Raw genomic sequence first — 15,020 nt, 5'->3', positions numbered from 1 at the left:
CTACACTTGCTGAAACCACACAGGTTCATTTTATCTCTAAGGGCAACATCTATCAGTTCAACTTTTGCCAAGTATGTGTTTCATATTTGGCCGAAAGGGTGGGTTTTTTCATCGAATGACATTTAATTTATCACGCCTTGGAGGAAATAATTAACTACATCTGGGCCGTAGTTTTAAACTGCTGTTTAATTAATGTTCCCCGAATATACTGTATGAGTAATCCACTCGCCAACTCACTATGTGACAATAAAACAAACAGACCCACAAAACCCAATTATGTCCTATATTCAAAGTAAATACTCCTAGAGAAATGGGAAATTTTCTTCCTCGTCCATATGTAGCAATAGAGAATGAGTAGGAAAAATAATAATGCAAAACATTTCCACTTAAAAGGTGCAGTACAAGAGAGAGCATGCATGATGAAATTAAGTTTAGTTAACAAAATAAAGTCAAGAAACATAACTATTGTATTACCAGTTTGTGCCATAAATTTAGCAGATTCAGCTTGCTCCTGCAGGGCCTTTGTGTCATGAACTGATCTTGGCCGCTGACTTTTTACTGTATGCTCTCCGATCATTCCATATTCTATGGGACAGAATAGAGGTTCATATGAAAGCTAGGCTTAAACATGATGTTCTGAGAACAAAAAGCTTATTACATACTGTTTTCAGGATGTTTGAAGCAACTGCAGTACATGGCTAGAAACAAAGACCACACAAGGTTGTATTTAATTTGTCCTTTTCTCTATGGCATAGAACAATGCAACGAATTTATACGGGTGAGTTGGAAGTATTAATTGAGCTTGAAAGCACAGCGTAGACACATAGCAAACATGCAGATAAACTCACATTGTTTTTTTTCTTGTTGTTGTTTGTTTGTTTGTTTTTAAAGACTAACACTTCATTAGACCAGCTCCCTCCCTCCCGCCCGCCCTCCCACCCGCCTGCACACCCAAAAAAGAAAAGAAAAATAAATGAAAGTAAAAATGTGTAAGCCATCAGAAAGCCACAGAGGAGGGGGGGTCATGGACATAACATGCTATTGATCCACGGTTTCCTCAACACTTTGTCATCTTTGTGTGATTTATTTTTGGATGGGCAAGTCCAGGAGACTGAGAGGCTTAGACAAATGTATTCTGAGCTGTATTCATTACAATGCATGCCCTCTTTGCTTCCCATAAAGGAACAAAGAGACAATGAGTACAGTGTTTTCAAGCGACACCGAGAAAAGTGATGCTAGAAATATTGCAATTAGAAAGGAATTTGCATCAGCTCTTTTAAGCAGATGTATCATACTGTAAATAGCTCATGCAAATTGTTTTTGAACTCTTGTTTTTAATTAAAATCTAGCATTACTTATGGCAGTGTGAGCCTAATGAGGTGATTTTATCATTCGCAAATAGGCAATGCAGGTGATGCATTAACAACAGATTTACACATAACTTATGTTAGTACATTAGACAATACAATGCATCAGCCATTGATAGGAGTGCTTAAATGATCTCTCCTAATAGAGTTTGTAGCCTCGTTTTGCTAAATCCCAGCACCAAGCCGAAAGCCTCGAAAGACTGACCTCCCTCAAAGTGAGCCACAGAGGGAGAAATCTGTCATCTGATCTGATCACGTTACACAGAAAGTTAGAAATGTTATGACTAATTATACGGTAAATCACTTGAGTACAGAAAAGACAGTTGTCTAATCCGCGCATCAGACTGTTGGCATTAACCAAATCACATCAACAAACATGTTCCGTGATTGGATTAAGAAAAATACATAAAGAAATCAGGGCAGCTAGATTCAAACAACATCACTACCCAGTATAGCATCAAGGACACTGTGTTTGTGCTCGCATAAAAAATTCGAATATTAAGAGGGTACAATGAAAGGAGGGAAAGCCGCCAGGTAGAAACAAACATCGCAGCCGTTTGATGCTGATTGGGATCTTCAGGACCGTGACTGCACAAAGTAACACGCTTTAGAAGCTTGTTCAAAGGTCTTTCAGTCTGATTTGATCATGTCCACATCTGTTTTGCTGAAATTAGGTAGAAAGCACAATGTGAACTCTTTGTCGTACAAAGAATGAGCAGGTACACTGATGATTGGACAAACAGCAGGCAGTTCATCTAACGTTCAGCCGTGTAAGGCTAACTGCTGCAGATACTCTGACATGTTATTGCTTTACAGTGTTTCATGCTCTACCCTGTGGTGTCTTGAATCATAAACTAATTCCTCATTTGGCAGAATAAAAGGCCTGTCTGATTTAGTCAGTCTGAATGCCTGCTTCTTTGTGGGAAATTTTTTAAAAATAACAGCGTGCGCTGCTTTTTAATTATTTCATACAAATGGAAGAAAACACTAAAATCTACACGACGGCATACAGTAAAACTCGCTTGCCGCTTGGCTCAGTGGGGCTAGCTGGGTGCCCTTAAAGTGATGCGTCTTTTTGAATGAATATCCATTTCCAACAGTAGCATTCAGTGCAAGCAATGATTAAAAAACAAAAAGGTGCAAAGCATAATGACCTTGGTGTCAGTTCAGGTATCAAAAAAGACATATGGTGTCAGGGGCTGTGACAATCTGTATTGTCATTTTTAGATACCAATCAACATCGCTGGCTTCATGAATCATCGATGATTATCATACTTTTTCATGGTGTTGATTATGTGCCTTTGCGAAACATTGATCAGCTCAGCGGTGATATTAGCCTTGCAGCCAGTCACACCTAATCAGCAGCTGATGATCAACAGTGCAACAAAGGCACTGCAGCATGTCATTAAGAGTGGTGTCAGTAAGATATTTGGATGGCAATTATTACAGCGCAAGTACACACACACACACACACACACATTTTTAACACATTTTTAAATACAAGTCTTTCTTCGAAGTCACAGATTCATCATTTTGTGGCTGATATTTGAGTGATTATTTCTAAATCAGTCTGGACAGGCAGCTATTAAAAAGGCTCAACCTGTTGGTACACAAATTAGCGCTGGCTGATTTAGCGCAGAAGACATCTCAGTTTTAAGTCCGTGAGATTGGAGCCTCTTTTGATGCCACAAAGCCAAGATGTTAATCCTAATGTTGTGTTTAGACAGCCTGAGGTCGAATTTATATTAAAAAAAAAAGAAGCAAGATGTCAAAACACGACACCAGAAAAGTACAGGGAAATAAGGTATAATTGAACTACTTGGGATTGTATTCAAGCCTGTAGCCATGTAAGGATGAATATGAGAGAGAAACCAGATTTTTAATAACTGGAGGGATAGGCTGTTGTCATTTGTCAAAGACACCCCAAAACAATGTGTCTTCACTGTGTTACAAGGCAGAGAGCGCAGTTGATGTATTTAGCATGTCATTACTTGAAAACATTTCTTCCATTTCAGACAGAATTATTTTGAAGTTTGGTCCAGTATTTAGAACTTTTAAAATGTGTGCTTGAAAGAAAATTAAGTTTAAGATTTATGAGATGTCTCTCTCTCAGTCAGGACTAAAGAGCATACTTATTGTTGATATCCATCATGCTTCCGCAACAAAGGAAAGACAATGCCATTTAGAGAAATCCATCACTGTTACCTTTCTTTGCTACCCTGCAGTGACTGATTCGTTCACTTAGTTTTTCTTGCACATAACCTCGATGTAATGCTTCACTGGCAAAGCATGCAATTTTTGGACAAGAAACGCAATACAACTACTTTGGTGCCTATTAGCCTAATTTCAGAATGAGAAATACTGGGATTGCTTTCCAGAAATAGGCAACATTTTTTGTGGAGGAATTCCTTTGGCTTAAAGGAGGTCTATTTGCTTCAAAGTCCTTGGTGAATAAATCAGTGATAACCACATTTTGCTTTTTTCTGTCTACAACATTTTAACATGGGGCCAGGGCCATGGCAAATGTACACCTTAACTACTTTTTTTAATATGTTTGGTTTATAGTTAATGCATAAAAGTACTGATAACTGAAGGAATGCTATCTATCTATCAACAGTTCTTACCAAATCCATACACAAAACCTCAGACAAATTAATGCACACACTCTTCTTGCGTTTTACATTTTTAAAAGCTCCTAATTTGCTAACTGAAGAAGCAGAATTAGCATTCCATTCAGTAATGCAGCATCAAAACTGCAATTATTTTCAGTAAGTGCAAAAAAAATAAAAATAAAATGGATCCTTTAAAAAGGTGCAAGCAAATTCTATTACCATGCTGTGCCATCAGTTTTGTAATGGCAGCCATTTTGCTTGCCCGTCTGGGATTATCAACAAATCAGGTGAGTAATAAAGAGGTTGAGAATCAGATTAGGCTTTTTTGAGCAAAAGTACCTTCCTCTCAACTTTAAGGAGCTGAAATGATTGAGTGGCTAGTCTCAAGTTGATCTTACTGCGAGATATGTGTGGCCACTCTGGAATGGAAAGAAAAATAGCGCCTTTGTTCCAGTTAGATTTCCAGAGGTACATCTGTTAGAAAAGCCAATGCTGCATGCAGAACCAGCCACGACAACCGTGGAGCAGCCAAAACAATAATGAGAAATATGTATTTGGTCAAAATGTTACAAAATGTCTGCTCAGATTATGGACATGGAAGCACCGACCTTGTCACCACAGGACTGTAACCTCTGCAGATTATTACATATGATGCTTACACCAGAAGAATAGCCTGGTGTTTTTATATTTTAAACCCAGAGCAAACTATTCATGTGAGCCTGATTTTTGGGGCTTAAAGCTTAATTAGTGGGCATATTTACAAAGATATTCATGCTTGATTTAATTAATGTGTGACTACTGACTGCATCAAAAACACATTACAAACAAAGACTTTGCACACTATCAAAGAGAGCACAAGTTCCCTGGATCCATGACCTTTGTCAACATTCGACTTTGATTCGCTGCCTACGGTGGATTTTTAACACTGAAAGTGATCACGGCAGCCACAGAGTCCAGTGGTAGACATTCCGTTTCCAGGTCCATCTTCAATATGTGGACACATTCCATGTGTAATTTCATTGAAAGGTAGTAAAAGCCAGACCCATGTCCAATGACGGATGTGTCTAACCTTGCATGAAATGAGCCTTTACTCCAAAGTTGCTATGAGTAGCTTCTATCAGGGGTACCTCACTTACTGCCCTCCATGCATTCCTGCCTGACTGACTGACTGTCACAAACGCAGCTTTTAATGAGAAGCACTTCATTACAGCTGCACTTTGAAAAGTGTAATTTCTCAAAAAATAGAGACAACGGTCCATACAGACTAGGAAGAGAAATACCCCTCAAGCTCAGGCTTGACTTTGATCCATTACTCAACAGCTATGCTACTGAGGCTGACAAATTTTGGTCAAATGTAGTCATATTTCTGGGTAGTAGGTACCTTTTTAGATATTTAGGACTTATGTTCAAGTCATGAATTACAATGGAAATATATTTAAAGATCCTAAAAACCTAGACGTTTGTCTTTAAAAAGGGTAAGAATGAAAATGTGCTTAAAAAAAAAGCTGTGTTGTAATTAATAGCTGAACAAAGTCTTATTTGTGCTAAAGGCCCCGTTCGCTGCTTTGTTATTCAAACATAAACATCAATGCAGAAAAATGATCACAGGCTTTTCTGATGGATTATGGATTGTTCTGTACAAAAAAGGAACATAACTTTAATTAACAATGAGTATACTGCAGTAAAGAAAGAAAGAAACGTTCTAATAAACAAACAAAACAACAAAAAAGTCCAAGGAAGTCAGTCATAATGTGTAACAGTGGAGCACATAAGAAAAACATGATATAAAAACATCAAATATACATTTATTCAGAGTACAGATTCGACTACCAAGTTTTATTTTTACTCAAACAGGACAGTACATTTTGTTCTCTGAGTATCAGTGGAAGACTACTTTTTAGGGTCCAAAAGTAAACACATGTGATGATAACTGATGATGACTCATAACAATGATTATGATGTAATGAAGATGCATCATATTTTAGCTCATGAATAGACTCCCATGTCCAAACTGACTCATGTTAGGCCATCCGGAAACAGTCTTTAAAATTGATTCCGTTGTCCTCAAGATATCTCCTTACCACCATTATAGAAACCCTTCACTATTGGTGGGACCATATGCTTGAGCCAATGTAAAAAACTCAATTAGTCCTTCATTAAGAAAATGAGGGGGTTGCACGGAATCAGATATAAATTACGAATTGTCCTCTGAGACACACAATTATCCATCATATTCCTTCTGCCATCTGTTTGCTTCCTGTTGACTCTCCTAATGACTTAGATTGAAGCCAAATTAGAATTCTGTGCAACTGCCACTGCACCTCATTGAAAAGTCATGTGAAGTCGCCTAAAAATGGAGCAAGTGTGGTGAGACAAGCACTCAGAATGCAGGCTGTTCTTAGCAGCGAGGATATATTTTGCATCACTGATGTGTAGGCAAATGAGTGGAAATTGCATTGATAATTTACAGCACAATGTTAAATCACAAGGTTATTGAGCAGTACCTCACAAAGCAACCTAGATGGAGCTCTGACGTTATCAAAGCACTGCATCAAGAAGCCCTGTTGCTGGGTGCCGTGAGCAGATCATTCCTCCTCTTTTTCCATACACTTCAGGGAATGGGCATCAGCATTCTGTTTTTATATTATTTCAACTGATCCAAACATGTATACCGTCAAAAGCCACACAGTTTATATGCTGACTCCACAGTCCAAATGCTGAGTTATATTAAAAGAATGAGGCAAAAAGCACCGTCTGCATTATTGTGGTTGTTAACTAATGCTTGCAAATCAACCTCTGGCAAGTAGACTGCACGTTGGTTAAGAGGGGGGAAATGAAACAAGATAAAATATAGACATGCATTTTAAAGTTATCTTTTTTGCAAAGATGCACCAGTGCTTGACAGTGTGGGTAACTGCATATGTCGTGCTTTCAGTTTAGCTGCATGGTGCTATCAGAAAATAGATCCGCCTATGGAGCATTTTAAAGTGAAAGCAATGCCAAGATTGCAGCTTATAACTTGCAAAATCACCAGCCTTTTCAAAAAGCCACACTGTTGAACTAGCCATGACTAAAAGTGGGGCTGCTGCAGGGACACAACTGAAAGGACTACTGTGCACTGACAGAAACAAGGATGGAAGCTGATTACTAATGAAACCATTTCAGAAAGGGAAGTCAGGTTATATGAATTGTATAGAAATACTGATGGCTTTCAAATCTGGGACACCAGTCTCAAGCATTTCATGAAATATTCTCTTGTTTTGGCCAGTCACCTCAAAACAAGAGATGTATTTATGTATTTATTCTGGCAGCAGGGTATGATCTTAATATGCTGCTGTAAATTTTACAAAATTATTCACCGAGATATGCTTTACTACAATTCACCACCTAAGGGACATTGAAAAACTATGGCAGCAACTCCTGGCATCGGTTTAGAAACGTACAACCACAGTAGATGACCTGGCAGTCACGCACACTGCCAAGCTCAACGCCACCATGCCAAGCAATGCATCTGTCAAGTGAGAAACACGACACATTTTTTAGCACCTTTGTGACTGCAGCCAATTTTCAAAGAGCCTACCTTGTCCTTTTCTGAGCCATTTTGCTTGGCATACCAAGTAGTGACCTTCGATTTAATAGAGTCATGGTTCGCCGTTCATGGAAATTCCTCACTAATAAACAGAAAATGATACACCTAAGAAATTAAATGAGCAAAACACAATATGAACTCTGTAACCATGGAAGCAAATGTGGTCGGATGACCATATTTCGTAGCAAGATAAATCATTTCCAACAAGCCCTAATGAGACTTTCATAATTCATGCTGTCAGCTTTTCCACAGCACCAATCACGTCGGATCCTTTTGCAGTGGTAAAACCCACTGCTTCAGACTGCCACCCTGCATCTATCAGCACAGGGAACATTGTGTCATATGCAAGTTAGTCATGAGGAAGATGCCTGCAACATGCCCTGTCTTGGCTCATTGGCTAAGCTCATGTTAAACCAAATACGCTCTCCAAAATAATTACAAGGGATGTAGAAGCGATGCGGAAATGTCCTCAGACAAGTCAGGGCATAACAACAGCGCAGTTGGATTTTCATTTAATGGATTCTGATGCCAAGTCGGGAAACATGAGACAATCTCAGTTATTACAAGATTTGAAACAAAGCGTGCCTGTACCTGACTGCAATATTTTATTATGAAGCACATACAAAATTTAGGCTTCATTCATTTAGTAGGAATTTTATTTTTCACTTTTTGTTTGTCCCGACAGGTTGCATGGAGACATTATAATGTAGCTCTTCATATTCAGCTCTTCAAATAAGACCATATAACCAACAGCTCCAGCTTTATTATAGTTCATATGACACTCCTGCTATATTTTAGTACAAAATACAGCAATGTTTGTGCTTTTGTTAAACTAAAATGGGCAATTAATAAGAATTTATTCTAAATAGATGGATAAATAACACCCCTCAAACTACATAAAACAAACTCTTTGTCAGAATTCTTTATTACTAACAATCACAAATTAAGCAAATCTCTCCTTTCTTATGAGAAATGAAAAGGGTGAACTCCTACCATCTCCGTACAGTTTTCTTTTTAAAATAAGGATGGCAGTGCTTCTGTATTCTCTGTTTAGGCTGTAATAAAGTGTTTAGGGAGCCAGAGAATTGGAAACATAGGAGAGGAAGCTCTGTAGGGATTCAGTCCCAGGACAAGAGGAGCATTTAGTTCAAGAGTCAGGGGATTTAACCACTTGATGATCTCTGGAAAGCCATAATATTCACAAACACAAAGTTACTGTGTGCTACGTTTTAATTTGGCCTATTTTAGCTTCTGTAAAGTCTTTTCTTGCCTTTCTCTGTAAGTTTTTTTGTAACAGAAAAGCAAAGTTAAATAAGTAACATTTGCTACTTTCTGTCACAAAAACCATGAAAAGTCTTAACAACAATGATTAAATCATGCTGGGTAAATATTTCAGGTTTAATGCCAGCATCCAGAAACCTGTGATTGCATATCAAAGAAAAGATCAAAGAGAAGCTAAATACTAAACTAATAGAGTAAATAAGTGCTAGCTTGATTTTAAATTATTTTGAATAGTGCTGCTGAAATTAGACTGGGTTTTTTTAAGAGATAATTGTCATTTCAATAGGCCAAAACACTTGAGGGAAATTGGAAAAGGAAGAGTACATTAGAAAAGAAAATCAGGATAATTAATTTCTGATGTTTTCAGAGGGGTCCTGAAGAAGGTTCCGGGTTATTGTCCACTAGAAGCTTCTGAAATAAACCTCATACAAAATGATAAGAGACCAGGCAGTAAACAAATGAAAGATAATTCCCGTTCATTTGCAAATCTCTCCTTCTCTGGACTTTCTCCTTAACAGCACAGTGTGTCTATGTACAAACAGTTGTATTGCCAGTGCTAATAGGAGATAACACACACACACACACACACACACACACACACACACACACACACACACACACACACACACACACACACACACACACACACACACACACACACACTACTCTAGATAAAATCTGCATTTTTTTCATCAGTAGAAAAAAAGGTGCTTTGTTTACCTTGTCAACAAATGTGACACCAACAAAGATGTTTGTGTAGTCTCCCACAGCTTTCAGAACAATATCTGCATTATCAGGCTTTTCTCTTACATGTGGATTGAAGGGGAAATTAGGTTACTGTCTTTTTGTGATTATTTTGGAGTTTAATATAATTGCAGTGAGTGCTAATAACCGACATGAATTAAAACTCTATGCAAACATTTTCCAAAAACAAAAAACCCACCTCACAACCAAAAGCAGTATTCATCAGTGATGGCTGAACACAGACATGTCTCGATGAATGGATGGTAAAATTACACAAAATTTTAACATGATGTCTTGTTGCCGTGTGGAGCTGGCAAAGTACAAAGTTGAAGCTTGAAGCTTGAAATAGTTTAGTGTAAACACGAGTAAAAGAAATTTGGTTCAGTGGCTAGAAGCAGAAAATGTAATCCGTCCATGACCAGACCATGACATTAATTTCTTACAAAGAAAGAAAGAGAAGTGCTAAATAAACTCATTAACCTAAAGAGAAGCCTAAACTCTCACGTAACCTCGATAAAAGTAAACACAAAATGTACCTTGGCCCACCAAAAAGACCTTCTAACTTTGTCTTCCTTGGATCAAATCCTAGATGGAGTACGAAATGACTTCTCAGTGACATCTTCTTGTTATATGCAGCAGCAGAGGCAGCCAAGAGTGACATTAGTATTGGAAATTAATTGTTTTTTAATGTGCACGTCTCCATCGTCCACCACCACATAGACATGCACCATTACTGTGGCCAATTAGCCATTCAACATCTTACCGTTGGCCATTGTATGGAATTGATTACCACACCACGAGCTTTCCCTGCAGCTTGCCATGTCCAGAATATTAAGTGTTATGTAAAAAGAATGTTGAACACAACAAATTATGTTACATCAGCTTTTCCTTAACGTGACTGCTTAACTGCCTTTCACCTGGAGGCTTCAAGCAACGTTGCATCTGCAACAGTCACACTTTTGCACATTTCCCTTTTTATACACACAACATGGTTTTTCTACAGCTGGTCAGCATAATTAGCGCTAAACAATCACAGTCCTTAATCTTGTTATTAAAGCCCCTGTTTTTTGGTCTTGGATATGAAGGGAAATAAAGCCTCTTCAACTGAGCTTCTGGGCCTTTTTGGCTATGATGACATTAAGGATGATTGAAGTGCATTATCTGGGCACACAATGGCTGCTGTCCATTCAGCTGTGCACTGCAGAGCACTGAAATAGGGAGCTGGTGACACACTCACTGCAGAGGAACGTGGAGTTTTAAAGGCTCATGACACCCAAGCCGCCCAATAGCTTTGGCTGAATAGCCTGTCTGACCTATTGTCAGCCAGTTCACATTATTGTCGATGTACCTGTCTGATATGCAGTCAAAGCTCTAAGGTCTTCTGCCTCTGGTTAAAAGTGCAGTAAGCCTTAAAAATTGAAGGTGATTTAAAGCATATCCCTTTGTCAACTCACTGATGGTACCAGGAGCAGTTAATTTACAGGAAATAATTCATCCCAGTCAGTGTTCATATAACATCTCCCACTTTGTTGGGATTTTTTTTTTTACCTCCAAATGTTTACATTTAATTTGATTCATATTCTGACAGATTCTCATGATAAATGTGGCAGTACATGCATTAGCTAATCAATACTTATAATCGATAAAATACTTATTCACTGCTGTCACACTAAAAAGAAATCCGCTTCCCTCGAAGGCAACCGCTTGTCCATTTTGTGTTTCTCACACAACAAACAAAATTGGATGTCTATGTGAGCCTGAATGACAAAAACATTTTCTTTCGCTTCTCTTACTCTTCTGTGAAAGCAGTTTTAATGAACTTCTCAGTGCACAAAATGTAGCCATATGCATATATTTTTTTCCACCCTAATCAACAAAGAAAAAGACGCTGCCTTTTCATGCACTCCCTGGTTCTAATCTAATTAGAATTTATTAAACTAAGCAGAAGTTCAAGGGCATCAATAACTACATTTTCCCCCAAAACACAGAGTTAGATAGTTAGAAAAGGATAGTGCGCAACATTGAGGGAACCATTTTATTCCTGACTATCCTTTCACCTCATTATGGTATTTAGTGTCACTGATGAATGCATATTTTCTGCATTTCCTCCTGATTTTAAATCCAGGCAGTGCTGAATGGTCACATAAATCAACAATATTCAGCCAGTAATTGAATCTCCCTGGACATAAAATGATGTAAAAAAAAAAGGGTAATCAGAGGGCATACTGTACCATGTACTACAGCAGAAAACTATGCAGGCATAGGACAGCAGGATTAAACCAAGATGTATTAGATGTAAATTATATGAAATTATATGCACAGACTGTTTTTTAAATATATGCTAAATATATAGAAAGACATGGTTACATAGAAGGATGCATTTAAGATGCAAAGAATGGAATAAAAGTAGACTGTATAACATTTCTGTTCATTTATGTTTTAGAGATGCAGAAATGTATTAATACACTCTACATGACTCACAAGAGTCATATAGATTTTCTGTTCCCAACACATGGATAAGCATATGGATCATAATGCATGAAAGCACCTTTTCACCTCATTTTAAATCTGTCAGCACAGACCTCCCTTCCAGGTAACAGCTAAATCTTCCAAAGCTTTAGCTTTAGTTTAACAAGACTCTCTAAACTAATCAGACGTTGTTTGTGTTTGCAATGTTATACAGTTCCATATAGCTCCTAATATATCAACACAATACAGGTTAAATTTGTTGATTTAAATTGAGATCAGTTTTAAATCTTTTTCTGTCTTTTAGACTAGTTTAACCCTAGTCTAGTCTAATCTAGTCTAAACTAGATTTTCTGTTATTTAAATGACTACCAAATTAGTCCCCATGAACATTCCTAGTAAGAAATATGTTTTCTTGTCTGACAAAATTTAATGGTTAATAATCTTTCTTATGTAGTATTTTCCTCGTATTTCTTAAAGATATACTAATCCCAATGGTATGAACAATCTGTACTCAGTAAAATACTGAACTTACTATTACCTCATTTCTTTTTGGAGACACAATTTTAAACACCACTCAATTTATCAGGTGTTTCGAGGGAACAATTACTGCTTCTCAACATTTACTCAAAAGTTGCGTATTTTCTCTCTAAGTTCTGCTTTTACAGTCATTCATTTATCCACTATTTTGTTTATTTTGTGTATGTGTCAATAGTGTCTATGTTGTTGTGTTATTGTTGTGTCTTTGTTTGTTGTAGCATTAGCAGTGAGTGTTCTCTAAAGATGGTGCCTGTGTTTCATTCTCTAAGTTATATTCATTTAAATTAAATTCCCTTTTAAATATTGCCTTTAGTTACTTAAATTTACTTTTTATTAAGTAACTTTACGTTCTTCAATTGTGGTTTAACTGATTATCTTTATAATATTCATTATTGCTACAGTTCCCCATAATCAAGCAAGCATTTCTATATATAATTTTATATATATATTTTTTTCTGTTGTGTTTAATAATTCTCATCATATTCCCCAAAATAAACAAATTTCCCTACTGCATTAGTATAGAACTTCATACAGTTTAACTCTTTGCTGTGTGTATAAATAGGAACTCTGAATTCTAACTTTACAGCAGCTTAGATACAAAACTAATAATTTGACATTACTTATTCTACTACTTTACTTTTAAAAAAAAAAAAGAAAGAAAATGACTTGAAATGTTAAAATGGAGAATTTCTTGTAGCGTGTTCATCGGTAGCATGTTTGTGTATTAATAAAGTACCTAAACATATAAACGAGTGAATAAAAATCTGATCTGTAGATGTAAAGAATGCTATTTTATGACTTAAATTTACATAGGTTTCACTCTGCTTGTCATCATTCTGTGGGGATATGCTATAGATTTAGGCAAGCTTGTCATCAAGCATTCGTCAACTACAACTACTATTCTTTTTTTTTTTCCAGTTTTCTTCTTTTATCATCCAGTCACACACGCTTGAGGCCATTTTATGTCTTTTCACTTTCCTGGCTCTCAAGAACCAGTTTCCAACCACTGGGCAGAAAATTTGATTAAGATACGAGTAAATAATTATAATGAATGAAATAAAACAGCTCTTAGATTACTTTTTTATGAACACTTTATGCATATTTACCATGAAATGGCAGGATCCCTAGAATTATGGCATTACCGGGTCATTATCAAGAAAATAAATCTTTATCTCTTAAACGTTATTTTATTACCTGATCAATCAAGTTGGGATCTTGGCACATTCATTTGTTACAGCTTCACAGATGTCAGGAATTCTAGGGATTTGTTCTGTTAGTTGGATAAACAGGCAAAGATTAGCATACTTTTCACAGCTTATAATTATTAGCGCCCATGTTTATATTCATGGCTAAAGCAGTATCTGCTGATGGTATTATTTGGCACTAATCTCAAGTAACCATTTTTACCAAAACATCGTGATTATTTTGTTAACATTTAACACTCCTTGAGAATTCTACATAAAAATTAAGTAATGTAAAAAAAACTTAATTTACAAATCTTATACGCCAGTTTTTTATTCACAGTAGACATGAGAAAATCGATCATTTTAAATAGAATATGAGCTAATTTTGAATTTGATGGCAGCAACACAAATTGTCACTAGGTATGAATGTGAGTGCGAATGGTTGTCTGTCCCTGTGTGTTGGCCCTGCGACAGACTGGCGACCTGTCCAGGGTGTACCCCGCCTCTCGCCCTATGACAGCTGGGATAGGCTGCAGCGCCCCCCGCGACCCTGAAAGGATAAGCGGAAGCGAATGGATGGATGGATGGATGGCAGCAACACATTCAAAAGTTTACGCATTGTGGAACAAAAGGCTGGGAAACTAAGTGGTACTACAAAGGAACAGCTGGAGGGACTTTTATCAACTAATGCAATTAGTTGGCAATAGATCAGTAACATGACTGTATATATAAAAAATTAGAAATTAAAAAAAGAGCATTATACAGAGGAAGAGAGATTCACCAAGTCTACAAATGTTTTCGAATGATTTGGAATAATGTTCTTAAACATAATATTATGAAGACAAAATATCTCATTGTCTACAATACATAATGTCATCTGAAAAAATTCTGAAAATCTGGAGAAATCTCTGTGCGCAAAGGACAAGGCTGAAAATCGACATTAGCAGCTTCACAGGGTTACCAGAGTCCAGGTCCTCAGGCTGGCTGAGGCTCACTGCATTTAAAACAGACATGGTGTCTGTCATGGAAATCATTGAATGGGCTGAGGAACCCTTTCAGACAAATGATTGTCTATAAACACAATTCACAGTTCCATTTTCAGATGCAGTTTAAAACTCAATCAGGCATCAGCCATATAATGCTGCTGTTAGCCTAATTTAAAATGTACTGTGTCAAAGTGGGAAATTGTTTTGTGGCCAGACAAATTGAAATTTCAAATTCATTTTGAAAAATATGG

The 15,020-nt window shown here is 37.0% G+C and overlaps 1 protein-coding gene across 2 annotated transcripts in view; it reads right to left on the bottom strand.

The window, feature by feature from the left end:
* adgrb3 (adhesion G protein-coupled receptor B3) overlaps nt 1–15,020 on the bottom strand; it is a 121,822-nt gene that overhangs the window by 67,654 nt on the left and 39,148 nt on the right. For both annotated transcript variants that reach the window (XM_085428366.1, XM_085428367.1), the window contains exon 3: nt 475–585. In XM_085428366.1, coding sequence (XP_085284492.1) covers nt 475–585 — 111 coding nt within the window. The remainder of the gene's footprint in view (nt 1–474; nt 586–15,020) is intronic.

Source organism: Rhamphochromis longiceps, linkage group LG13 (assembly GCF_057381845.1).
Source record: "Rhamphochromis longiceps isolate RC_006_pf linkage group LG13, R_longiceps_female_GT1.1, whole genome shotgun sequence".
Taxonomy (NCBI): Eukaryota; Metazoa; Chordata; class Actinopteri; order Cichliformes; family Cichlidae; genus Rhamphochromis; species Rhamphochromis longiceps.
This window is presented reverse-complemented; position numbering and strand designations above follow the sequence as displayed.